Genomic DNA, 26,381 nt, shown 5'->3' on the forward strand with positions numbered 1-26,381 from the left:
AGGCTGATCATCTGGCAGAGGAGGCTATGGAGGGGAGTGACTTACCCAGGCCCTAACTGGGGCTGCGTTCCACTTCTTTCCCAGAAAAGAGGCTTCCTCAGCGGTAGCACTTCGCGCTGGGGCTGTGCAATGGAATAAATGTGCACGGGAAGGAACTGTGTAATGGAAAGAGCGTGGGCTTTCGAGTACATATAAAGGTGATGCCGAAGTCACGTTTCTTTATTTAGCCCTGGGCAAGTTTTTTTTTAAACCCCACTCAGCCTCTCGTTTATGCTGGTAAAGTGGGAAGAAGAGTTTCTACTACGAAGAGTGATTTTAAGAATTTGAGAAGCGCCTAGCACATAATGCACGTCCAGGCAATGCTGGTGGTTAAGCTTCCTTCACATTCTCGTTCCCGTAAGTGACCCCAGTAGCCATCCAGTCGCCCAGGCCTGATTTAGGGATTTCAGCCTTTCATCTTTGTTCCCTGTGGATCTTCACATCTTGGCTTAAACGTCTCAAGAGAAGCCATCCTTAAGTACAGTATCCCCTTTCTCCTTAAGAGTGTTCTGTTCATTCACAGAATTATCCTTTAGTGTGTCCTTCCATTGAACGTTTAAGCCCACGCAGTCGGACTTGCCTAATGGACCATCATAACTTGAGCACTGTGCTCCTATAAGTACTAGGTATCCAATAAGCATTTGTTGGGATGAATGGATAACTGGAAGAATCATAAAGGGTTTGGTTTAACTGGCGTAGAAAAAGTAGTAAGGGGCCTTAGAAGTTCCTCTACTTTCAGCAAAGTTGTACCATACCCTTTTGATCAGGTTCCAAAGCCTTCATGGGAACTCAGGCCAGGACTTTACAACTTTGATTTTAGAACGCTGTTACCTCCTGTTTTGCCCAAGTTCTATCTCTTTTTTGTTATCTGCTCAACACTGTAAATATTGACATGTAAAATATTTTCTTTTTTACTAGGATTTGGCTTTCAGAGTGAGTGCTAACGGAATAGTTGTTTATTTGTAACAACGTCTAATAGGGTCTCTATTTTCTTATAAGCAGTCTTCTCTAGATTGATATTTTCAACTGGATAGGTGTCCTGATATGCCAGAAATGTCAATGGATTTTTCTGTCCCTGTCTCTTCCCTGCTTCTCTTATCTGACTCAGTTCCTATCTCTGACAGATTTCCAGTCATCCCAGAAAACAAAGGTCAATTTAGCAAGTGTCCAGCGTTCACTAAAATATAGTTGATACTATTTTTTAGTTACAGTAAGACTTTCTTTGGGGGCAGAAAAAAAAAAGGAACAAATTTATAACCTAAACATTCTTATAATAGAGAGTTCTTTACTCAATACTGCATTTATATTAAAAATATTGAACCCAAGGGTGTTCATAGGAAAAATCTGTGTGGTTAGTTTTGCTGGAATGTGACTTGCACACAGAGATCTTTCACTTACTTTTTTTTTTTTTTTTGGTCTTTTTGAGGCAGGGTCTCGCTATACAGATAGGCTGGACTTGAGCTCACTTAGTAGCTCAGGGTGGTCTCGAACTCACAACGATCCTCCTGCCTCAGCCTCCTGAGTGCTGGGATTACAGGCGTGCACCACCACGCCCAGCACACAGAGATCTTTCTGTCGTTGTGTTTCCATTGTGCTATCTGCAGAGACAGTAAGGGGTTTTATAAGTTTATTGAATTAAGATAACCTTTTCCTCTCATAAATGGTAGAGTCAAAACACTCAAATTTTTATTCCCTGACGTGACCCTTTGTAATAGAGCAAAGAAGTACAGAAAAAAATGGATACTATAAAAGCAGCTGGTGGAAAAATTACTTTTGAACCAGTTTAATTTCTTTATGTTCCCCAGAGGTACATCTGAGAGTTACAGTTGGAAACCTGGCAGCTTCACAGAAGAGCTGCCGAAAGGGGAGCACACATAGATAGAGATGTGATTAGGTTTCTGTAGTAAGGAGCAGCAGACCCTTGGTTTTTAGTACAGAAGAAAGCTTGGGATAGATTCAGTGTTACATACTGTCTTAACACTTGTATTCTCCATTGTGGTACCTAACACCGTTCTTTTAAACAGTTCTTTTAATAATTTATTGAATGGCTGCTTTGGCTACTGTCTTTGTTAGGACATGAGTTCTAGTAAGGCAGTGCCATCTTGGCCATCTTGTTCATTATGACCAAGATCTAGCACAGTACCATGAACAGTAGGTGCTCAAGAAATGTTGAAGGAATGAAGATGGAAAAGAACGTAAGCCATTTTGGAAGTTTGGTTAAAGGATGTCAGAGAGGATATTTTTGCACGTTGAATGGGAAGATTTTGATTACTACTGCAAGTATTCTCTGTTGTTTAACAGTGTAGCTTCAGACAGTCATGCTGAGGGATTCTATCTTTATGAGGACTGCTGTCCTTCCCCTCTACCTGTCCTTTTGTATGGGCTTTGTAGTTGAGGAATTTTCCCAGGGTAGAGCATGTGGGTGGCTGCCTAAGGAAGGCCTGGTTTTAACTGATAGTGTAGCAGCAGTTTCAAATTGTATCATTTTGCTTCAGAGAGGAAGTGCTGTGTGAAATACTGTTGTTGGCTTGGTTTCAAGAATAAAGAATAAAATAAAAGGTAATAGGAAGTAGATTGTTCTCAGAGGGGAAGGGGTCAAGAGATAAAGGGAGGGAGGAGGAAAGGAAGGGATAAAGGATGAAAAAACCAATTAAGATGTATCAACTTACATTTTAATACACATGTATCAACTTCCCACAAGGCAATGTAAACATTATGTACTACACTCATGAACTAATAAACTAAACTAAGAAAAAAGAATGTAATGTCAGGATGACTTTATTTCTGCTATTTTGATAGTTAATATGACTGTCAGTGACAATCTGATTATAGGAGTTTTGATAATTGTGAATTTATTAGTATTACCATAAGAGGTTGTTAAGAGAGGTTGTTTGCATCTTGATGGGCGAGCTAAAGAGCCAGAGTCCAATCTGGCCTTTTCACCTGGCTGCTTCATAGAGTTTGATTGTGCTTATTAGAAAAGCATTTATGAAGGGACTTCTGTCAGACACAGTGCCGGTGCTGCAAAGTTAAATGAGGCTAAAATTCCTGACTTCAAAGAACCCAGTTTGGTGGCATATGGACATGTAAATAAACAGTTATAAATAGTAAGTGCAATTAGTAAGTGCTGGATGTTGTGGAGAGTGGAGGCAGCTTCCAGGGAGTTCAGATTGGAGGAGAGGTGAGAGCTGAGAAAGGCTTCATAGGCAATGGTGGTGAAGGTAGAGCTCGGTGTGGAAAGATGAAGGCTGGGCTTTAACAGGTGAAGAGGGAGAAAAGGCATCACAGAAATGCAATGGAGTACAAAGAGATGGAGGCCAGAGAGCATATTTCCTGGGAACCACAAGAAATTAGGTGAGGAATTGTGGAGTAACAAGGCAGGAAACCAGAGAGGGAGGTGGGCACCTGGCAGAGGCCCTGGATTTTGCCCTGTGCAACAGTGTTTCTATGGTTCAAGGACTGTTGGTCTCAGAATCACTTGGGGGAAACTGGCTAGTAAATTCCTAGGTCACTGATGCCAAACGTATGACATGCGTGCTGCAGCCGGCTGTTTGTTATCATTGAAAGCTGGAAAAGGTTTGCCATCACTGTCCTAGGCTCTCTTTGGGTGATTCATATTGAATTGCTTGCGCTTACCTGCATGTTAAATATCTCATGTAGTTTTATGGTACTTTGTAGTGCAAAAGGTTTTTTTAGGGGCTACTGTAGGCTTTTTTTTTTTTTGAGACAGGGTCTTGCTATATAGTTCAGGCTAACCTTAAACTCACTATGTATTCTATGCTGGCCTCAAACTTACAGCATTCCTCTTGCCTCAACCTTCTGAGTGCTGGGACTACAGGCGTGTGCCACCATAGGGCTTTTACAGGATCAGATTTGAATTTTGGAAGCTCATCCTGGCAGCCAGTAGATGGGGAGATAGTAAAGGAGGTGAGAGTGCTCTGCTCTGGAGACCTTTAGGATGCCCCTGCTTTAAACTGTGTAAGAAATGTTAAGGCCCTAATGGAGGTGGCTGGGATGGAATGGAATGGAGATTCTAAAGATAGAGGTCACATGTTGTCCCGCAGGTTATGTTTAATTTGGCCCTTACTTTGTTTCAAAAATTAGTATCTTTCCCTTAAAAGTGCAGATTGCTGGATGCTTTTGAAAAATCAGAATATTAGATAACACCAACCCTGAATTTCCTCTTTCTCTATCAGCTGAAGCTGGATAGTGCTTGACCTCTTTAGCATGGCTGTTTGCTTTCTACTTGCTGTTTCCCTACCAGTGCACGTTTCACGCAGACCTGCTTTGTTCAACCCACCTGCTGGATTAGTGTGATCTTTGATTTTAAGACTGACAACATGGGGCTAGCTAGAGGTAATGAGGGGGCACATAAAAGGTGAGGAGGAGTCTGGGATGACTCATGATCTGGTAGGATGACTGGGTGGGTAGAGGTGGCAGTCACTGAGGCAGGGTTTTGTGAAGCACTGTACAGTAATGCTCTATACATTTTTTAAAAAACACAGTAGCCTTTTGTGCAGTGCACTTCGGTTGGATGGGGCCACATGAAAGTGTGATTTGTGGACTTGGGATTAAAACAAAACAAAAAAAGTCCTATTCTAAAGAATTATTATTTGTGGTTGACTTGTTCTCAGAGAAAATTTCTCTAACAATTCGACTTTCCTCCTGAGCCACAGTAAAAACAGCAGGAGAAATTCTTGATCTCTTTGCTTTTCTTTTATTATACCTGCCAGCTGACTGCCATCCTGTATGTTAATTGTGGCATTACCCAGATGTTACAGTTAATTAAAACATAACTTTTCTTTAGTTGTACTTTGGTTGCCTTGACTAGATTCTTCTCTATAAAAATATTCCCATAGTCTTAAGTAAGGGTTTACAAATGTCTCATAGAAAGAATTATTTTCTGCATGTGGTAGAAGCAGAGGAGTTTTTTGTTTGTGTTTGCAGTGCTGGGGATTGACCCAAGGCCTTGCCTGTACTAGGCGGTTACTCCGTACCGGACTGCATTCTCTTTCCCCAGAAGAGCCTTTCTTTTTTTTTTTTTGGTTTTTCTCCAGTACCGGGAACCGAACTCACAACCTTGCGCTTGCCAGGCAGGTGCTTTGCCGCTGAGCTAAATCCCTAGCCCCCAGAAGAGCCTTTCTGAAGGCATGAAAAGACGAGTGGGGAAGTTCTGCAGAGTGAAAGGGAGAGGTTCAGGAGCAAGGAACTGTATCTTGGGTACTCTGTGGAAGAAACGTCTTGACTGGATCTTTACTGCCTTCTCAAGTATCAGTTCACTGATGATGGATTGTTTAACTACTTAATGCTTAATATTATAAACTTTGCAGAGTAGGAGTTTGCTCACTGCAGAAGGAAATGTGGGGAAAGATGTACTAATCCGAGGGCTAAGGGAATCAAGACACAGAGGCTCAAAAAACAGCAGGTTAGAGGCACAAGGAAGTGGTAGACATGTGATGGGTAGGCCATGTTTCAGGAGCTCAGTCAGAGAAAGTTGCAGGAGCAAGAGCAATGCCATCATAAATACTGAATAAAAATGTTAACAATAGTGAACATTTATGTGGCATGCATGCGAGACATTGCTTCAAGTGTCTCACATAGGTTGTCTCACTACTGCTCTGGGAGGTGGAGACACTGTTATTTTCTGTTGCACTAAGATACAGAGAATTTAAGTAACTTGCACAAGGTACCACAGCTAAATAATGGAGCTGAGATTTGACTTCAGGCAGTTGGGATCTGGAGTCCATGTGATTTGTGTTGTATTGCTTCATAAAACTAAGAATACTTTGTAAACTGTCTAATGCATTAGGATAAAGACCTCAAGATGAGCTTAATTGGATATGCGTCTAATGTTTGCAGATGGGGAAAATGTTCAGTAAAAAACCTCTTAGGCTAGTGTGATGGTACGTATTAATAATCTCAGATATCTGGGAGGATGCGGCAGGAGAATTGAAAGTTCCAGGCTACTCTGAGCAACTTGTAGTGAAACCTTGACTCAAATTACAAAATAAAAAGGGCTGGGTATTAAAAAAATAGAAAAGGGATATTGCTAGGTGGTTGAATTCCTCTGGGTTCAATCCCCACTACAACAAAATGAAACAAACTTAAAAAATAAAAAACTCTGCTTTTGTTTACCCTTTCCCTAGTTTTAAAATATTAGTAGGAACAGGTGGACTTACATTTACTAGTCTTGCATTTAGTTGAGTATAGTAATCCCCCTTGTGTGCAGGGGATATATTTCAAGAACCTTAGAGGATTCCCAAAACCCTGGGTAATACTGTACCTTATGTATCAATATTTTTTCCTATACACACAAACCTATGATAAAGTTTAATTTACAAGTTAGGCATAACAAGAGATTAACAACAATAGATAATAATGAGATAGAACAATTATGGCAGTATACTGTGTTAAAGTAATGTGAACAGGGTCACTTTCTCAAAATATCTTACACTAACCCTTTTGTGATGTCTTGAGGTAATAAGATGTCTGCATGAAGAGATCAAGTACACTAAGTGACATAGGCATTGTAGCATAGAGTTAGAACACTGTGTAGGGGTCATTTGACCACAAGCCGCGTGATACTGTAATAATTGATCTGATAATTGAGACAGCTGCAATGACTAACAGTTGGATAATGTATATAGCCTGGATACCCTGGACAAGGATGGTTCACAGTCAGCCTGGGACAAAGTGAAATTTCATTATATCTCTCTGAATAGCACTGTTTAAAAATTGTGAATTTTTTTATTTCTAAAATTTCCCATTTAATATTTTCTGACCATGGTTAACTAAAACCACAGAAAGTGAGATGTGAAAAGAGTATCTACGGTATTGAGTATTTAATCTACAATTAGCTCTAATTGAAATAAAAGGCTTTTGATTAATTAAAAATAATCTTTAGCAGGTAACCTAATCTTAAAACTTGATTTCTTCATCTGTGAAATGGGATAGTACCTATTTCATAGGCTTATAAAAATTGAGTGAGACAGCATTTATAAAGTGCCTGGCACATAATTCTGTGTTGGTGAGTGAATAAAAACCAAAGCTTGGCATTTGTGGATTGCTGCTTGTTAACTGTAGGTAGCATGTAACATACGTATGCATATACTCTAGGAAGTTATTCCAGGAGAAATGAAACAAAGTTATACTAGAAGTATGTTTTAGGAAAGGAAAGTTAGGGTGGCAACTTGATGGACAGGTGGGAAGAATAATGAGAGGTTTATATCTTGCTTGCATCTCACAGACAATCCTTGGCTTTAGATTTCTTCCTTTTTCTAACCACATAGAATAGTGTAATAGGCAGAACGGGTACTTTTTCTCAAATGCCACTCTCTTGTGTAAGACTCTTCAGTGGCTTCAGTGTGTTGGGCATGTGTTTGATACCCACATTCCTCAACAGACATTCCAAGTTCCTTTACTAAATTATTCCTTTTATCTGTTTATCTCTTGTTAGAGTTTACTTGCTTAAGTCTAGCAGGTAGACCTGTTTGTAATTATGATTTCTTGTATTTGTCTTCTGGTGTCAGCTCTTCTCCAGTTTTCCCTTACCACCCTCTTCTCTGCCTTGTTAGTAGGTATATTTGACAGTTATTTCTGAAAGGAGACCTCATTGTTCACTGCATCATGTGCTCTGTGGGTGTATTTCTTGAAGGCTTGTGTTGATAAAAAGTACTGAAAGAGAAATTTTTGTTTCTGCCCAGGGTCAATCTGTTCCACCCTTTTTTACATTTTAAATTTAGATTTGATGTTTTCATATCACAGTAGATTGATTGTAGCACAAGGCCTCCTTGCATTTAGTAGGCAGTTAGTACTGAATTTTATTATACTTTGCCACATGCTTGTATTTGAAGTCACATGAAGGGGATAGGTGTTAGCCACTTAACTGTTTCTGGTGGCTTATTGTTCAGAAGTTGAAGGAATTTCATTTATTTTCACTAGAGCAGTAGTCTTACATTAGAATTGTCTGAGGGTTTGTTAAAAGGTTGCTTGGCGACACTACTGTATTACCTGATTATGTAGATCTGGATGAGGCCAGTGATTTCCGTCCAATTGGGGCATTATACTTTTAGAACCACCACATCAAAGAAATATTCAATTGTACTGCAATCTGAAGAGCAGTTATGAAACCAAGAAATGAATGTAAAGGCATAAGAAGTCGTGTTATTACCAATATAATCATATCAGCTTTCAACATAAGGTAGTATTGAATTTTCTTTTTTTGTTTTTTAAAGATGTCTGTTCAGTAAGAGGGCTTGGGGTGTAGCTCAGTGGGAGAGTATGTGCTTAACATGTACAGGACCCTGGATTTAATCTCCAGCGACCCTCTTCTGCCACAAAAAAGGTCTGGTCTGTAGCTTTCACAAATAAAATCATGTAGTCATAACCATCTTGTAAAAAATGTTATATCTTGAATATAAGATGTAACGCTTTTAGAAATGTTTATCTCCAGTTGCAGAGTAACAAATTACAACAATGCTGGTTTTGGAAAACAGCATACTTTTTTTTTTTCAGTATTGCTGGCGATTGAACCCAAGGCTTTCACACAGAGGTACATCCCAGCCCCCCCCCCCCTTTTTTTTATTTTGAGAAAGGGTCTCAAGAAGTCCCTAAATTTCGTGGGCTGAGCTCCAACTTGGCATGCTGTCTCAGCCTTCTAGGGTCCTGGGATTATAGTTGTATGCCATCAGATAGCATCACTGCTATTTGCTTTTTCAAGGTCAACAGGAGACTTTTCCCCACCATCAAGATGGAGTCTTCTGTGACATCTTGCCGCCTTGGCCATGTAATGTGTCCTGTCAAGCCAGTGACCACCTTCAACTTTGCTATATTCTCTTGGTTGGACACAAGTTAGAAGTCCCACCCTCAAGGAAAGGAAATGAACCAGAAGGGGATTGATTATACAGTAGGGGAACCTTAGGGTGTGTCTGCCACAAATTGGAACACAGCAATGTATGTCATAAAATTTTCTGGGAATATTTATTTCAGTACATTGGATCCAGGGAGTTCTTGCTTGTATGCAAGCCAGCATAGGATAATCTGATTTAAAACAAAGTGATCAGGGCTGGGGATGTGGCTTAGTGGTAGTGCTCTTGCCTTGCATACACAGGGCCCTGGGTTCAATCCCCAGCACCACAAAAAAATTAAAGCGATCAGTTTCAGTGATGTACTCTGAGATGACCTGAGATCATTACTGGATGCAGAAAGACTTACAGTTTAGGCCTGTTTATTAACTGTTATCAGTTGCACATGAGAAACCACATGGACGTGCAGGCTTTATGTGAGCAAAATGCTGGATTTATTCTGTTTGTGTGCAGATAGGCTGAGGTTTGGAATGATTTCAGCAGCTGGCTGGAGGACAAGTTAAGTTCTTATAAGGTATGGAGATGGGATTATAATCCCAAGGAATCTGGGTGGAATGTTGGGGTCAGAGTTCCCAGGATTGTTAGTGCACGTGTGTAGATAATACTGGACTATATTGTATGTCCTGTCCTGAATTTCTTCATAACCGTCTGTTCTGTTTGCTGAGAGCAGCATGGCCCTTTAGTGGTTTGCTGTTGTTCATGGATGTGGCATGTTTGCTAAGAGGGTCTCTCTCAGGTCAAACATGACATTAACTTTGTTAATCTCTGAATTTTATGGTCTTTTAAGTAAATGGGAGGATAATTGTCTTTTATACTATCAAATGAGGGAAAAGATAAAATAATTCTTTGAAAGTATAACACGTGCAGATATAATATGTTATTGTTAGTAGGGGACAAGACAGCAATTTCCTCTTGTAAAGTTAAAAGTTGCTATAGACTATTCCTGGGGGAACAGAGCTATCTGTGTGGTAAAGGAACTGATTCTTCGCCTCATCTCAGATGCCCTGCGCACTGCTGTTTCAGTAAACATGCAGATAGTTCATACATGTACCTGTTGATTTGTACAAGCACTCGGATAAGGTTATTGAGTTTCTACTTCGTGCCAGAAGCAGAAGGGATCAAGTTGTGGAACTTTCTCAACCTTTTCTTTATATTTCTTTATATATTTCCTTGTGTCTGACATTTGTACATGAAAGGTGATTCTTTTGACTTCTTTGATACTTGTTGAGTGAATAACAGTTCTTAATAATTGGGTTCTCTTGTTTTATGTTTTGTGCTTAAGTGAAGGAAAACTTGCCCAGAGGTTGGAATGTCATTGTTGAGGTATTCTATAGGGTTTTTTTTTGGCACCGGAACTTGAACTCCGGACCTTGTGCTTTCCAGGCAGGTGTTTGTGCTGCTGAGCTATATCCTCTGCTGCTAAAGTATTCTGATAGAAGGATTGCAAGTTCTAGCCCAACTTAGGCAGCTTAGCAATTTAGTGAGACCCTATCTCAAAATTAAAACAGAAATAAAAGAGCTGGGGAAGTAGTTTAGTACAGAGGCCCTGAGTTCAATTTCCAGTATCAGAAAGGACCTCCCCAACCCCCTCAAAAAGGGAAAGAACAAAACTCTGTTCCTGGAGGGGTAGAACACATGTTGACCACAAGCCACAACAAGGGCTTCTTCCCTGTAAAGGCTTATATTTAAACATGGTTGAGTCATGAGCCATATCAGCAAGGGACTGACTTCGGCACCATACCAGCTCTGTCTGTGCCTGGGTTTCCATGAAGAGTTGACATTTTTTCTTTCTGCCCCGAGGTAGTTTTTTAGTTTTGCTTTTTCTTTTTTTGTAGTGCTGGGGGTAGAATGCAGAGCCTTGTGTGTGTCAGGCAAGAGCTGTACCACTGAACTACATCCTTAGCCTCTCCTGAGCTCTTAAGATAGGTTGATAATGAGTTCTTTCATTACATTTGGGAAGTTGATGTGAATAATATACTTCGTATGGTGATACGCTTTTTCTCAAAACAGAACTACCATGGATGATTTTGAACTTAAGGATTTTGGAAGTAATTTTTAAAAATCAGAAATGTTATTAAAAATCATTTGATAGTAAGAGTCCTGTTCTTCTTATATGGATTAGAAGAGATAACGGGGGCAAATCTGCTGATTTTGGGTGGTAGGGCATTACTTGGGACTCAGTCCATATAGAGAGGGCCAAGGGGTCTAGGCGACTATAAAGCTGTATTGAAAAACTGCAGTGTGATTTTGTTACCACAAGAAATTAATAGTATCTTGAGCAGCATGCAATGTTGAAGGAAAGAAGCTTATAGCCATATTATGCCATTGTAGCCACTTGAAACCTTCCTTTTGCCCTGGATCCACTTTTGTGTTGGATTAATAACAAATCAGATTTCTGTAGCAGTGGTTGTCAAACTAAAGGCCCCAAGCCACCTGTTTTTATGGATAAAGTTTTATTGGAACAAGGTGGTGCTTTCTTATTTGTTTATTTGGCGGGGGACTGGGAATCAAACTCTGGACCTTGCACTTGCCAGGCAGACACTGTGCTGCTGAGCTGTATCCCCAGCCCCTGTGCTTATTTATAAGTTTACGTATTTTCTGCAATTGCTTTCCTGTTTCAGTGGCAGTACTGGGTATTTGTTACCATTCCACCTCCGAAGCCTAAAGTATTTGGCCTTTTACAGAAGAAGTTTCCAGCTTCTTGTCTAGTAAGCTAGACCTAGATGATGAGGAAAATTGAAATCATGGCAAGAGGAGCAGCTAAAGGGGTATGGGAACAGATAAAGGGAAGATTTGGGTATAACAGAGAAAGCTGTCTCCAAATACTTGAAGGACTATTATTTTGAAGAAAAATTGGACTCATGCCTGCTATTTTGCTGAGCAAAATGAGAACACAGGATACGAGATACAAGGTTGGGGAAGCTTGTCAGTGTATAGGGAAACTGTTTTAACATTGGATTGGGTTCCTTTTGGAGGAAATGAGCTTTGTTTGGTTTTTGGTCACTAGAGGTGTTCTAGGCCGACTGATTGTTTCATCTGTTCGCCTAGATGAGAATCAGACATGTAATGCACTCATGTGCCCTGAAGTTTTTGACTTGGAATAATTCTCTTAAGCCTAAGCTGAGGTCCTTGAACATTTTTCCAGGGCCTTGTAAATTACTGAACCAAGCAAGTCACGCTAGGTGTTCACTGGATTAGTTACCAGGTTCAGGTGTTCGGGTGTATACCAAAGTATCTTATTAAAGCAGAATAAAAGGACATTTAACAGACATTAGCAAATACCCCAAATCTAGTTTAATACTTTTGGAAGTTTATATTTTGGATTTTTTTCTTTATGCCTGGGGAAGGTTTAAGTTACTCTTCTTCCTCTTGATTCACAAGGTCGTTTAGAGTTTCTTCGTGTATACCGAGTGATATATGATCTTAAGAAATACTCAGGTGCGTAAGGTGAGAGCACTGTATGTTGTTTGGATTTATTGTTTGCTGTTTTACAATCTCATATTAGCCTTTTCTTGCTGTATTTGATTTCATCAGCCATTATTGAGTTGACATTCAATAACTGAAATTTAGGTAGATAAACTGGCCGCCTTGTGTTTAGTTTTACATTGTTATCTGACTTTCGTATTGGTCTCTTGAAGTAGAGATATAAAGCTTCAGAATTTAAAAAGAGCTTTTCATATCAGGATACCATCCTCTAAGGACCTTGTTTGAGATGTAAATTAAAATTATGAAAAGCTGCTGAATGAGTCTTATTCAGTAAACATTTGAATTAAGAACATTATACTTTGTGTTCTATACTGGGTGTTCATGTGGTATCTTAAACCATTTTCTTCTGATTTGAACTTACTATAACTTTTGTGTTTTGCACATGGTGGACTTGAAGTGGGTGCTTTTCTAGTTTATCTGGCCTGCTGGCTGTTTCATGTGGTTTGGGGGACAGACTTTGGTGAAGTGCTTTCTCTCCTATGTTGTCATCTGCAGCCATAAGGGTTCATGTGGCCGCCAGATCCTCAGCTCTGTAGACTTAAGGTTGGCTGATCCTTTCACTTTGGCATGCCCTTGTCCTGTGGAGGCTCTGATGCGGTGATCTTTGTTGTGTGGGAAAGTTCTGTCAACTGTAGAGCAAAGGTTGAAAGCCTAGTATGAGTTGAAAAATTAGCGGGAACCGTGAGACTAAGGTAAGTGGGCTCCTGCTGAGTCTGGCTGCAGCTTTATACCTTCTCACTGGCGAGGAGGAGCAAACCACATTCTTCCTCATCTTCCCGCCACCTGCCTTGGCTCTTTCGTCCTTGTTATCTCGTAGTCGAAGGGGTTGGAGAAATGGAGGAACTTCAGCATGGGGTCTGTTGAATAAATATTTGAGTTCTTTGTTAACGGTGTTTTGGTTATTTTCTATTTATTTACTTTTTTGTTCCATCATACTTTTAAATCTTGAAATACTGAAAGTATTTCCTCTATATTTATTTATAAAACATTCAAGAAGAAGTTTGACCTTTAAATTATGATTTAAAATGTTAGCTCTCAAATTTTTATATGTATGCATTAGTATATATAGTATAAGTATAAAACATAATGCAAACTTAACCCAGACTTTTCAAACATTTGACTAGTGTAATATCGTTTAAATATCAGTTGGTTGAATTAGGTGTTATTAACCTAAATAATACTGTGAACTCCTTGACAAGTGAGAATCTCTGTTATGCTTTATATTTTTCCTCATGCCTAGTGAGGTAGGTATGCTTTCTGCATACCAGGAGAGAGGGGGAAAAGGGAGGGAGGTGGAGGGGAGAGAGAGAGAGAGGAAGGGAAGAGATAAGTAAGTCATGACGCGTGGGGTTTTACATGCCTGTGTGCATGTATCTGTTAAAATGTCCTTTGAATTTTTATCAAATAGTTCAGTAGTGAGGGCATAAGCTCCATTACCGTACAACCCTAACCTGTTCTTGTCTCCTTTGCTGACTTATAGAATCTGCTTTCTTCCTGTAAATGGGTTTGTATTACCTTGATGCTCAAAACACATGTGGTAATAATAGCTATATTATATTTACTAAGGGCCAGGTAGTGTTGTAAGTGCTTCACATATATTACTAACTTACCTAATCCTTGTGACAGTCCTTTGTGGTAAGGGCTATCATACTCACTTTACAGGTGAGTAAACTAAGAAAAGAGATAAATTCCTCAAGGCAACTTAGGTAGTAAGTATACCAGTAATGTTATCAAAGGGGGAAAACTCATTCCTGTAAGGTGAGAGGGTTAAGGGAGATTGAGAAGGTCTGTGGTCAGTGTTTGACTGTAGACAGTGTATATTTTATTGATCCTGCATAATAACTGAGACTATATAAGCAATATAATTTTAAAAAACTGAAACACTATGATAATTATAAAAGTTGATTGAGAGGGGGTGAGTCATTGATTATCCTGGTAAGGTGGACTTTGGATGAATATATATGAATGAAACAACCACTGTGTGATTAACTCTGACTTGGGGTTGACCTTTGGATTACCCCTGTGACTGACCCTTTTTTTCTCCCCTCTGGTATTGGAGATTGAAGCCAGGGCCTTCACACTGAGCTACATCCGCAGCCCTTTTTCCATTTCGTAAAATTTTGAGACAAGTTTTCCCTAAGTTGCCCAGGTGGGATTGAATTTGCAGTCCTCTTGCCTCAACTTGCTAGAGTGCTGGGATTGCAGCTGTGCACCACCTTGCTGGGCTGACCCTTTCCTCTTGCCATCAGAGTAACACCTGAGTGTGCTTTATAGTTTTTGCCCTACTTATATTGCTCTTCTAGTTTTGTTATTTAGATGAGAACATCATATAAATAGGTGTATTCTGCAGGTTATCTTTGTACTGTTATTTTATTTTGAAAAATATTGTCCTTTTGGCTAGTATGCAAGGGTTAACGGAGTATTTCATTTCTTAACAGTACAGTGCTGTGGACAACAATCCTCTCTCTCTGTATGTCATGCATCCATTTTGGAACACTATAGTGAAGGTAAGATAATTAATTAATAGGCACATACTTTTTGTTTAGTTCAGTTTTAAGTATTTCAACCTATTTTATAGTGTTAGGGATGCAGCTTTAAGTTTAGTAAGATACCTGGATATCTTTCACTTTCTCTGTTTTTTGGGGGAGGAAGGTTCTGAGACAGAGTATCATGATGTAGTCCAATCTGGCCTTGAACTCACTATGTAGCGCATGCTACCCTCCTGGAGATCCTCCTGCTTCAGCCTCTCTAGAGCTGGGATTATAGGCATTCACCATGCCTGGCCTAATATACTACACTTTCTATTTTCCTTTCCCTTAGTCACATATCTTGCTTTAGCTTTTGTTGAAATCTAAATGTATATAATGCAATGTATCATTTTTGTAAAATGCCTTTTAAAATTTTCTAAAATGAATCTAATTTTGATTATAAAAATTTGTGGGCAGCTGGGTGTAGGGGTACATACTTGTAATCCCAGTATTCTGAAGGCTGAGACAGGAGGATCACTGTGAGTTCTAGGCCAGCCTTGGCTACATAGTGAATTCAAGGCCAGCCTGCCCTTCATAGTGACAAAAAAAAGAAAGAAAGAAAAAGGTTTGTGGGTTATAAGAAATGCTTCTTTTGGGAGGAGGGCTGGGTCTCTCGGTATTTCAGGCTTGCCTAGAGCTTACTATATAGCCCAGGCTGGCCTTGAACTTGTGGTAATCCTCCTGCCTCAGACTCCAGAATGGTGAGATTACAGGTGTGCACCATCATGCCCAGCAAAATGCTTATTTCTGCTAATTGGAGATTATGGTTTACTTTTTAATATGTGTAACTCCTGCATATGATCTTTTACATTAATAGCTTATATTATGACTTGAAATTTTATGTTGTATGTATCAAAGATACCTTTTAATTCTTTTATAATTATTTTGAAAAATAGGCATTCCCTACTTGGCTGGCTCCAAATCTGATAACCTTTTCTGGCTTTCTGCTGGTTGTATTCAATTTTCTACTTATGGCATACTTTGATCCTGACTTTTATGCTTCAGGTAAGAATATTACCTTAATATAAAGTTTAAAATATCTGAGTAGAGAAAAATGATGTATAATTGGTTATTTTCTCATTCTATTATGGTGCTTGTGTTTCTGAAAAGTTTTGGGCAGTATAATGTTATTTAAGATGTCATAATTATATATAAAAACTGTGTTGTGTTTTTACAGTGTTATGTATGTTTCCATTAAGCTCTTGAAATATATACCATTTTGCCTATTGAATTTAGATATGCTGTCTAAAAAGCAATGAAGTTTTGGCAAATAAAGAATAATTAGATTTATGTGAAGATGGAGATTTAGGATAGGAAAACTACCTAAAAATGAGTACAACTTGGGCCTGACATACCTATTATCCAGGAATATCCTTTCTTCTTTTCTAGTCCTGGAAGAAAAATCCCCTTTCTTCTGAAGGGGATGTGGTCTATTCTTCCCTCTATTCATTCCTTACTCGCCTCTAATGACTCTGTTTCCTCTGAAAGTGGTTCTTAGACCTAAATGTTTTAAACATTTTCACTAGTGCACATTTGCAGTACATAATGATCACATTCCTCGTGGCAAGTTGGTACATGCGCACAACACATCTTAATTCTTTCATTCCCCACCTCCCCAAATGTTTTTGATGTTGGCCTGGACCCTTATTGGAGAAGAGAGGACGGAAACACTTGGGTGCTCATGTCCAGTGTTTCCCCACGCCCTGCAGATCCTTTCCCACACCTGGTCCTCTGCTGTGCCATGCCCAGCTCTTTTCCCAGCCACGGGAGAGTCCGGAGTGTTTGGAGGATGCGGGAAGTGGTGGGAGACAGGGTTTATTGTTATTGCTCAGCCAGTTCATTGAGTGGAAAGGAGTAGAAAGGTGGAGACCAATTAGTAGCTTTTGCCTTCAAGTTGGAGATTTGTTTTCTGATAAGAATATTTATAAATGAGCCAGGTGTCATAGCGCGTATCTGTAGTCCCAGCACTTTGGGAGGCTGAAGCAGGGGAATTAAAAGTTCAAGGCTAGCTTGGGTTACATAATGAGTTTAAGGCTGCCCTGGACTACACAGTGAGACCCTGTCTCAAAAGAACAACAAAATCGAAACTTACAAATGATGTAGTGCAGAGTCTTAGTGTAATTATTATTATTATTTTTTATTTATTTATTTTTTTCCGGTACCAGGAATTGAACTTACAACCTTGCGCTTGCCAGGCAGGTGCTGTGCCGCTGAGCTAAATCCCCAGCCCCAAGTCTTAGTGTTTTAATTCATCTGTTTTATGGGTTTATCAGGCTTTTGTGGACTGACCTGGAAGAATCAACAGCCGTTGGTGGCATTGTTTTGTAGGAAAACTTGGGAGTTTCATTCACTTAGCACGTTTGATGTTACAGAAATTCTAAATATTGAAACTGCAGATGCTCAATTTTGTCAACTGAAACTTTTAGCTAGAACTTTGGAACATAGAGCAGAGTGGTCACTGAAGTCTTACGTACCAGTCAGGAGCATGAGAAGATCCTACAGTACTGTAAGAATAATCAGTAAGGTTAAATTTCATTAAGCATGATTTTGGTATTGTGAGGCTTTTTGTTAGTCTAGATTTTTAATTTTATATTTTAATCCTCAAGAAATGCTAAAATATTTTTGTGATTAAAATACTTTCTGAGTACTGTAAATAAAATTATTACCTCATTAGTTAAAGAAATAAGAATATGTAAAATTATGTATATTTCCTCAAATCATAGAATTTGAAGGACTCATAAGCCTTCAAGTCCCGGTATGCTTGTAAAATGCAAGACAGAAGAAGTTAAATGATACATTCAGGGTCACGCTACTGACTGATTACAGAGGCAGGCCTAGAACCTAGACTTCTGGATTCTCAGTTGTTTTATCAGAGGGAAAAATACCCAGGCATTTCTGGATCAGGCATCAGATGATTCCTGTGCCCAAATTATCTAGTTGAGGAAATTCATCTGTACTCATAGTGAGAAAGTATAGTGTGAAGGCTATCTATGTATCGCTGACTTTCCTGTTGCTGAGATGAAGTTCCTGACATCCACAATTTTGGGTCGTTTCAGTGGATTCAGTCCATGGTTGGCTGGTTTTAGGACAGAAGCAGTGTGGTAGAAGAGCCTGGCAGAAATTTGCTCACGTCTTGGCAGTTAGGAAGCAGAGAGAAGGGAGGAACCAGGACACTATACCCTTCCAAGTCACACCCACAGTGACCCCACCTTTCTGACCAGGCTCTACCTCCAAATGTGGGACTTTTGGGGACCATTTTAGATGTAAACCATAAGAGTATGTGTCTATAGTATAACCTCAAACAATAAGAACTAGATTACATGCAGTCATTTTTATAAATTTTTAAAATGTATTATTTTTTGTTGTGAGCTGATAAGTTATTTTCAAGTAAAGAGGAACACTTAGTTTTGAATTACAGTACAAACTTGATACAAATACTTGATGTAAACGAGAGGTTGAGGAGTTACATCTTTGGTTGGGCAGTTTTTGATAAATTTTAGTCTTTATTTAGTTCTGCATTCAGCATACATTGTAAAGTATGTGAATCTCTAACGAAAGAAACACTTCTCTTTGGCAGGAAGTGGTATGGTAAGAACTATTACAGGAAGACTGTATTCAAACCTTAGTTGCTTTTCTTTGCAGCTCCAGGTCACAGGCATGTGCCCGACTGGGTTTGGATTGTTGTGGGCATCCTCAACTTTACAGCCTATACGCTAGGTAAGGAAGTGGTAAATATTAATATTATTTTTACATTTTTCCCCCTTTTTACTAGTGTATTTTACAATACATAGTAAATACTTCCATCTTGGGAAATCAGTGTATATACATATCACATCTTAGTCCTTTTTGCTTCCCCTTCCCTTTCAGTCCCTCCTGTCTTCCTCTGTCTCTACATGCCCTTCTGATCTCCATAGTGTCTTTTCCTATCATCCTTTTCATACTTTAGATTTCCCATATAAGAGAAACCATGCAATATCTAACCTTCTATATCAGATTTCTTTTACTTAGCATTATGATCTCAAGGTGCATCCATTTTCCTACAAATAACTCATTTATCCTTCTTTATGGCTGAGTAATACTTCACTGTGTATGTATACCACGATTTCTTTATTCATTTTCTTTAAATGTTGATGAACGTATAGGCTGCTACCAAGATTTAGCTGTTATGAATTGTGCTATAAACATAGGCATGCATGTGTAATACCATGTCTTTAACTCCTCAGGAAAACCCAGAACAAACTGGGTCAAATAGAATTTTTATTTGTTTGTATTTATTTCTTTATGATACTCCATAGTGATTTATACTAGTTTATATTCCTGTTAATAATGTAGAAGGATTCCTTTTTCCTCACAACCTCATAAAGCGTGCTTTGGTTATTGCATTCTTGATGGTGGCTATTCTTTCTGGTGTTAGACTCTCAGTGTTGTTTTGACTTACATTTCTCTAATGGTCAAAGATGCTGAATTTTTTTTTTTTTTTAATGTACTTATTGGCCATATGTACTTCTTTTTTGAGAAGTATCCACTCATTTCAATTGCTTGTTTTTTGATTGCGATGTTTTTTGGGGGGGCTAATTTTTGTATTTCTTTATATATTTTAGATATTGGTCCTCTGACTGAGGAATAGTTGGCAAAGATATTTTTCCCATTCTGTAGGTTGTCTCTTAACTCTGTTGGTTATATCCTCTGCTCTGTGCAGAAGCTTTTAAATTTGATAGCTTTTGAATTTTTCCATTTGTTGATTCTTGGTGTTATTTCTTGTACATTTGGGGTTCTGTTCAGAAAGTCCTTGCTATAGGTGTACTATGTCTTTAAGAGTTTTACCTATGTTATCTTCCAGCCGATTAAGTGTTTCTGTTTTACTATCTAGGTCTTTGATCCAGGTTGATTTTATTTTAATATAAGGTGAGAGAGAATGAGTCTACATTCGTTCTTCTGCATATGGATAGCCAGTTTTCCTAGCACCATTTGCAAAAAAGGTGCTCTTTCCTCCAGCCTATGTTTTTGATTCCTTTGTGGAAAATCAGATGACCAAATGTGCCTGGGGTTGTTTCTGCATCTTCAGTTCTGTTCCATTGCCTCGCAGGTGTATTTTTGTCCCTGCACATGCTGTTTTATCACTGTAGTTTTGCAATATAACTTGAAGTATAACTTGAACTGGGATTGTGAAGCCTCCTGTTCCTCAGTATTTAATTTTTCTTTTGAAGCTGTGGTGAATGGTATTGTTTTCGTAATTTCTTTCTCCCTGGGTTCATTGTTGATACACAGGAACACTATTAATTTTTTGTGTATCGATTTTGTATCCAGCTATTTTGCTGAATTTGTTTATTCTAAGGAGTCTTTATGTAGAGTTTTTTGAGTCTTCTATGTAAAGGATTATGTCATCTGCAGATGAGGAGAGTTTGAGTTCTTCCTTTCCTCTAAAATCCCTTTTGTTTCTTTTCTTGCCTGATTGCTCTGACTGGTGTTTCAAGTACCATATCAAACAGGAGTGGTGATAGTAGATGCCCTTGTCATCTTCCTGAAAATACCAATTTTAATCAGTGGGTGGTTAATCAGCAAATGCAGCCACCCACTAAATTAATATTTTCTCATATGCTTCATTCTTTTTTAACTAGAGTTTATTAATATTCTGTTCAGATTGGTAAATATGATTTTTAATATATGAAAAATATTATCATTCATTACTTGGGATAAATAGAAGTTGGCAAACTACCAATTATTTGTAGGCCAGATCTATCCTACTGTCTATTTTTGTAAAAGAAAATTTACTGGAACACAGCTACTATACATTCATTCCTTTGTACATTGTCTATGGTTTCTTTCCTGCAATAAAGACAAAGTTGAGTAGTTTGCAAGAGATCCACAAAGGGTGTGGATGACAAAGCCTAAAATGCTTATTATCTGGACCTTAACACAAAAGATTTGCCAGCCTCAAGTAAAACATTTTTGCCTAAGTTTGGGAAGCAGTATTGGTGTAGCAGAAAGGTAAGGGAGATGCTGTAATAGAACACAGTGGGAAAACAAGGAGGTGCTTGGTTCTGACTTGGCAGAGGGTTTTCAGTGCGGTCATCTGTGTGGCTTGTCCTGCGGTCCTCTCTTCTCTTCTCCTGTGTTTTTTCTCTATAGTGTGTATGTATGTACATATGTATGTATTTATTTAGATTATTTTGAAACAGGGTCTTGCTGTATATTCCAGGCTGGCCTTGAACTCACTGGGTAGCCCAGGTTGGCCTCAAACTTGTGGCAATCCTCCTGCCTCGGTGCTGGGATTATACATGTGCCACTACACTTGGCTCTCCATACCTTTTAAAACCATCTGTTTACTTACCTGCTTGTCAGTCATCTGTCCTAACTAACATGTTAGAGTGAAGAACACCCTTGAGGGTGGTTATTGCTTTGTTCACTGCTTATCCCCAGTGTCAAGAGCAGTGCCTGAAACATAGCAGACTCTTGAGTGGGTAGTTTTTAAGTGCAGGTAAAATAGGAGATGCTGACTTGAAGTTGCTTAGATCTCATCAAGTAAAAAAGACTCGTTCTCATAAACCAGTATAACAATACGGCAAATGCTGATGTGGAACTTGCACCGTAGGAGTTTGGAGAAGGGAGAGAATTAGGGGAAGCTGCAGTTAAAAGTTACATATTTAAGTAAAGGCTTTTGTGTATCTGACAGTAAAAATCAACAAATTTGTACATGCTGCTGATAGACTTAGTTGCTAAAGACTGCTGCAAGGAAAAAAGAGGGTGGTCTGTGAGTTCTGACTTCTGACAACATTTCACAAGAGCCTTTTAATGTACCTTACAATCTACCTGTTGTTTCAAGTCCACAACTTTTGGCAAAAATCCTGACCTGATGTGAACTATTTGTTGCAAAACCTGTCTTGAACTAACATGAAGCAGTTTATGATTTTTATTCTACAAAGTGTGACTATGCATGCATTTTGCTACAGAAATATTAAATCCTAGGTCTAAGTCCTGGGAGGGTCGTAGGAGATATCTTTCATAATATATATAGAATGTAACCCGAGTTATCTTTCTAAGAAAAAAAAATTTTTTGAGACATACCTGGACACTAGACTTGTGAAGCTGGGATGGGCTCACTGAGAAAACTTATAAAACCTCATTAATATGTATTTCATGATTTTAATATGATATAGCTATAGAGGAGCTGCACTGAAAATAAGAAATTATTAAATCAGTGAATAATGCAAAAGACTTTGAGAGGATATTTCAGCTACCTAAGGACAGAAAATTTCCCAATGCTATATAACAGATTTGCAGGGCTTGAGCAGGTGTTTCAGGATTTATCCTTTCATGTATTCCCTCAACGGTATTCATACAGGCTATCTTTGCCATAGACTGACCCAGGCACTGAGGATAACACCGTGGTAAGCAGGGTAAACACAGCTATTGTAGGTGTCCCCCTTGCTCCCCACTGGGGTTGGAACCCAGGACCTTGAGCATAGTAGGTGCTCTACCACTGATCTATGCCCTCAGCCTCTTTTCTTCCTTTTTAATTAGTTTTTGTTCTAAGTCTTTCTGTAGTAGGCTTCTGTGTTTCTTCCCCTAAATTAAGATATTCTACTGTGCTTTTTCTGTGGCTTTCTCTTTTCCTCATTCTGGTAGATTCTGATACTTAATATTCTTACTCTCATGATTACCATGTTTATATCTAGCCCTCATTGATCTTCTGTGTTGCTAGTAAGTACCTTGGATTGAGTTGCTTGACATGACTATGTGAGTAACCCATCAGGCCTTCAGTCACACTACCTAAAATGATAGTCTTTCCTTTCATCTCTCTTGCAGCTGCTTCTGACTTCTTTCTATGAACACTACTGCTCTCTTAGTTATGTAGTCTACAACCTTTAGAGATTGTCTTCTCTTTAGAGCTTTCATCTCTTTTGCAGCATTCTCTCATTTTTATTAGCTTAATGTTTTACCTGTCCCCAGCTTTTCATTCCTACTGCGTTCCATCTCCATTTTGGCCTACTAATTATTTCTAGTCTGTCATTCACAATGATGTCATGTGCATTTTTTTAAAGCATGGCTTTCACTCTTGTCAGTCCCATATTCATGCAGCTTTTAGTAGCTTTTTATGCTCCCTAACACTTAACTGGCTCACATCTCTTCTCTAGCCTTTTTATATTGCTGCCTTCATCTGTCTTCTAGTCAAACTCCTTGTGTTTTTTGAATGTGCGTTATACTTTTCCATCTCAGTGTTTATTACTGATGGCACTCCCTCCTCTTGAAATGGCACACTTCTTTATCTCTTACCTGCTGAAATCCAGCTCATTCTTTATGGCCTCTCTCAAATTTCATCTTGTCTTAAAAGCCATTCTAGGTTATCTTAGCCTGAAGGAACCCTCTGTGTTACATGAAATTTTTCATGATTCATGACAAAGCTGTCCCTTTCTCAATTATAAACACTCTGAGGGAACAAACTTAGTTTATTCCAAGATTCTTGTATTTGTACAGCACCAATAATAGTGTATTGCACACGTTCAATAAATTTAGATTTTATATTTGCTAAGCACCTACTATGTACATTTTTTGAAAGTACTTGAAAATACGGAAGCAGTAGATTTGTGAAGAAATGACTGATTTCACACAGGATGAAATAGGCATTGTGGCTGAAGCACTTTTTGGTCCTAGAGCAAGGAGTGATTAGATAAGTTGGAATGAGAAGTTATTAAATGTTTAAGAATTTGTGGTTAGTAGAATGACCTAGTTGGGTTGTTTAGAAGAACTGGAAGAATTCAGAATCCAGCTAGATATATCTAAAAATGACATCATTCAGTGTGCTATAACATTTTGATTTTTAGATTATATTTTTAAAAGCTGTACATTTCATTTCTGAAATTTTTGAATTGTAGGAATTCAGGATACGGTTTTTATAGTGTTGGCTTGTCACTACACTTAAGAGTTCTGTGATATACTAATTTGTTTTTTCCACCATACTGATATAGATGTTGACCCTTTTTTGTGATGTGTTTTTGTTGCAGATGGCGTGGATGGAAAGCAAGCCCGGAGGACCAATTCTAGCACCCCATTAGGGGAGCTTTTTGACCATGGCCTGGATAGCTGGTCATGTGTTTACTTTGTTGTAACTGTGTATTCCATCTTTGGACGAGGATCAACTGGTGTCAGTGTTTTTGTTCTTTATCTCCTGCTATGGGTAGTTTTGTTTTCTTTCATCCTGTCTCACTGGGAAAAGTATAACACAGGGATTCTTTTCCTGCCATGGGGATATGACCTTAGCCAAGTGGTAAGTATGTGTTCTGTGTTAAATTTTCAACACTGCCATGATATTTTTGGATAGTTTTTGTCATTTCTTCTGTATTGCCCCTTTGCCATTTTGGTTATAACTGACATGTGCTTTAAAAAAAATTAAATTTAAAAAATTTTTACTTTTTCTTGGAAAGTTTCAAATATATAAAAAATAAGAAAATATTCTGATGAACTCTAGTGTATCCCTTACTTACCTTAGGCAGTTTGCATCATGCGGCTAGTCTGGTTTCATATCCATTCCCCCTCACCCCTTTCCAGTTCTTTTAAAGGAAGTGTGATAAATATTTTACTGCGTATCTCTGAGTGACAAGGGCTTCTCTTAAAAACATGATCACAGCTGGGCGTGGAGATACACCCCTATAATCCCAGCACTTGGGAGGCTGACACAGGAGGATTGCTGTGAGTTTGAAGCCAGCCTGGGCTATATAAGCAAGTTCAAGGCTAACTTGTACTACATAGTAAGACCCTGTCTCAACAAAACAAAACAAAAACCCCCAGAAAATACAATCACAATGCCATTATTACACCGAAATTTAACAATTTCTTAATGTTATTAAAAATTCATTCATTTGAACTGTGAATTTTTGTTTTAAAAAAGATATTCATATATAACTACATTGTTGGTTTTTGTCTCCATTGCCAAATTTCAATGGGTAGAAAGCTTTCTTTTACTTTAGTAGGCTTACTGCTAACCTTCCTTGCCATTGAATCCCAGCTTCGGTGTTGTGTTTTGCCCATTTGTACCTAAACCCTCAGTAGCTGGAGTGTGCTTATTGAAGGAGGTGGTTGGGTGGGCAAATCGGATCATCTTCTGATCTAACCAGTGTATGGAACGCCTTTGAAATGCTCTAGATGATAACCGGTAGAAGTTGATAGAAGTTAGTCACTCTATGGCATTGTTGACAAAAAAAGGGCAAGACTTGCCATATACCAAATTTTAGGAATATTTGTTGGCATTTACGAAAACTGTTTGACTAGACTTAATGTTGTATAAAGCTCTGTTGGCTCCCTGGTCTCTTCAGCTGTTAATGCGTCTGTGTGCTTTTGTCTGTGTTTTCCTTCCAGACTATTTCTTTTGTCTACATAGTGACTGCGGTTGTAGGAGTTGAGGCCTGGTATGAACCTTTCCTGTTTAATTTCTTATATAGAGACCTATTCACTGCAATGATTATTGGTAAGAAGCTCCATGTCAAAGCCTGTTTTAACCATCACTTTGTTATCAAAAGCCCGTGTTTGACTATAACAAGTAACAGCACTCCTGTCCCTGCCTTCCAGCAAGCAGAATAATCCCACAACTATGTAATATTTCAACCTAAATATTAAAGAAAGCAAAGTTTCTTTGTTTTGATTATTTGTGTAGCACCAAGCTTTTTCTAATCAGAAGGAAATGCCAGAATAGGTCACACATGCCTTTGAAAGTAATCGTTCAACTTAACCTAGACTACATTGGCATACCCATATTTAGGTGGGCAGTTGATGTAGATTTCATACTTATTTTAACACTGAAAAGTATTAGTGAGGTACGAGTGTTGTAAAATAGAACAGTTGAAATGTAGGGGTTAGTCTTGCCACTTCAAAAATTAAACCTCTTTTCCTCTCAGATAACCCTCACCTTCCACTGAGTGCTAAACGTTTTTTATAGGGTGATACTTCCTTTTGATTTTAGCTAAGTGATATCTGTAGGGTAATTGAGTGTAGGACAGTGTCAGAGGTATGAAAAGAGGTAAAGAAAAAGAGGAATGTAGTTTACTGTTTTGGGGGTACCAGGAGTGACACACACTGTAAGGACTTTGTAGGAGTAAAAAGCATACATGCAGACTATTGCTATGTTACTTACCTTAAAAAGAGCCCTGTCTCTTTCTATCTGTGAACTGTGGTAATGGAATGGAATTAGGTAAGGCTTAGAAACTGCTAAAAACTGTCTGTAGTAGGCATAGACAATGCCTATATTTTGGAAGTCTGAAAGTCTATATTCTGGCTTTCAGAGCAGTGGTTTGGGCCTTTTTCTGTGACTCAGGACTATGTATTTTAGAAACTACCCTGTAATATACTCTGGAAAAGTTCATTTTTTGGTATCTGTATAAACTGTTACTTCTTTACCTTGAAAAAGGTTACTTTTTTCTGCTACCATGTAGTGAATCTTGATTTTTTTTTTTTTTTTTTTTGTGTTAGAGTA

The 26,381-nt window shown here is 38.6% G+C and overlaps 1 protein-coding gene across 1 annotated transcript in view; it reads left to right on the forward strand.

Annotated features, from left to right (window-relative positions):
* The window catches only part of Ept1 (ethanolaminephosphotransferase 1), a 41,130-nt gene that overhangs the window by 590 nt on the left and 14,159 nt on the right, over positions 1–26,381 (forward strand). The window contains exons 2-6 of the mRNA XM_005400425.2: positions 14,828–14,896; positions 15,814–15,922; positions 18,560–18,634; positions 23,920–24,182; positions 25,271–25,379. Of these exons, the coding sequence (XP_005400482.2) occupies positions 14,828–14,896; positions 15,814–15,922; positions 18,560–18,634; positions 23,920–24,182; positions 25,271–25,379 (625 nt within the window). The remainder of the gene's footprint in view (positions 1–14,827; positions 14,897–15,813; positions 15,923–18,559; positions 18,635–23,919; positions 24,183–25,270; positions 25,380–26,381) is intronic.

This window comes from Chinchilla lanigera, unplaced genomic scaffold (assembly GCF_000276665.1).
Source record: "Chinchilla lanigera isolate Chin_1 unplaced genomic scaffold, ChiLan1.0 scaffold00068, whole genome shotgun sequence".
In the NCBI taxonomy this organism is placed as follows: Eukaryota; Metazoa; Chordata; class Mammalia; order Rodentia; family Chinchillidae; genus Chinchilla; species Chinchilla lanigera.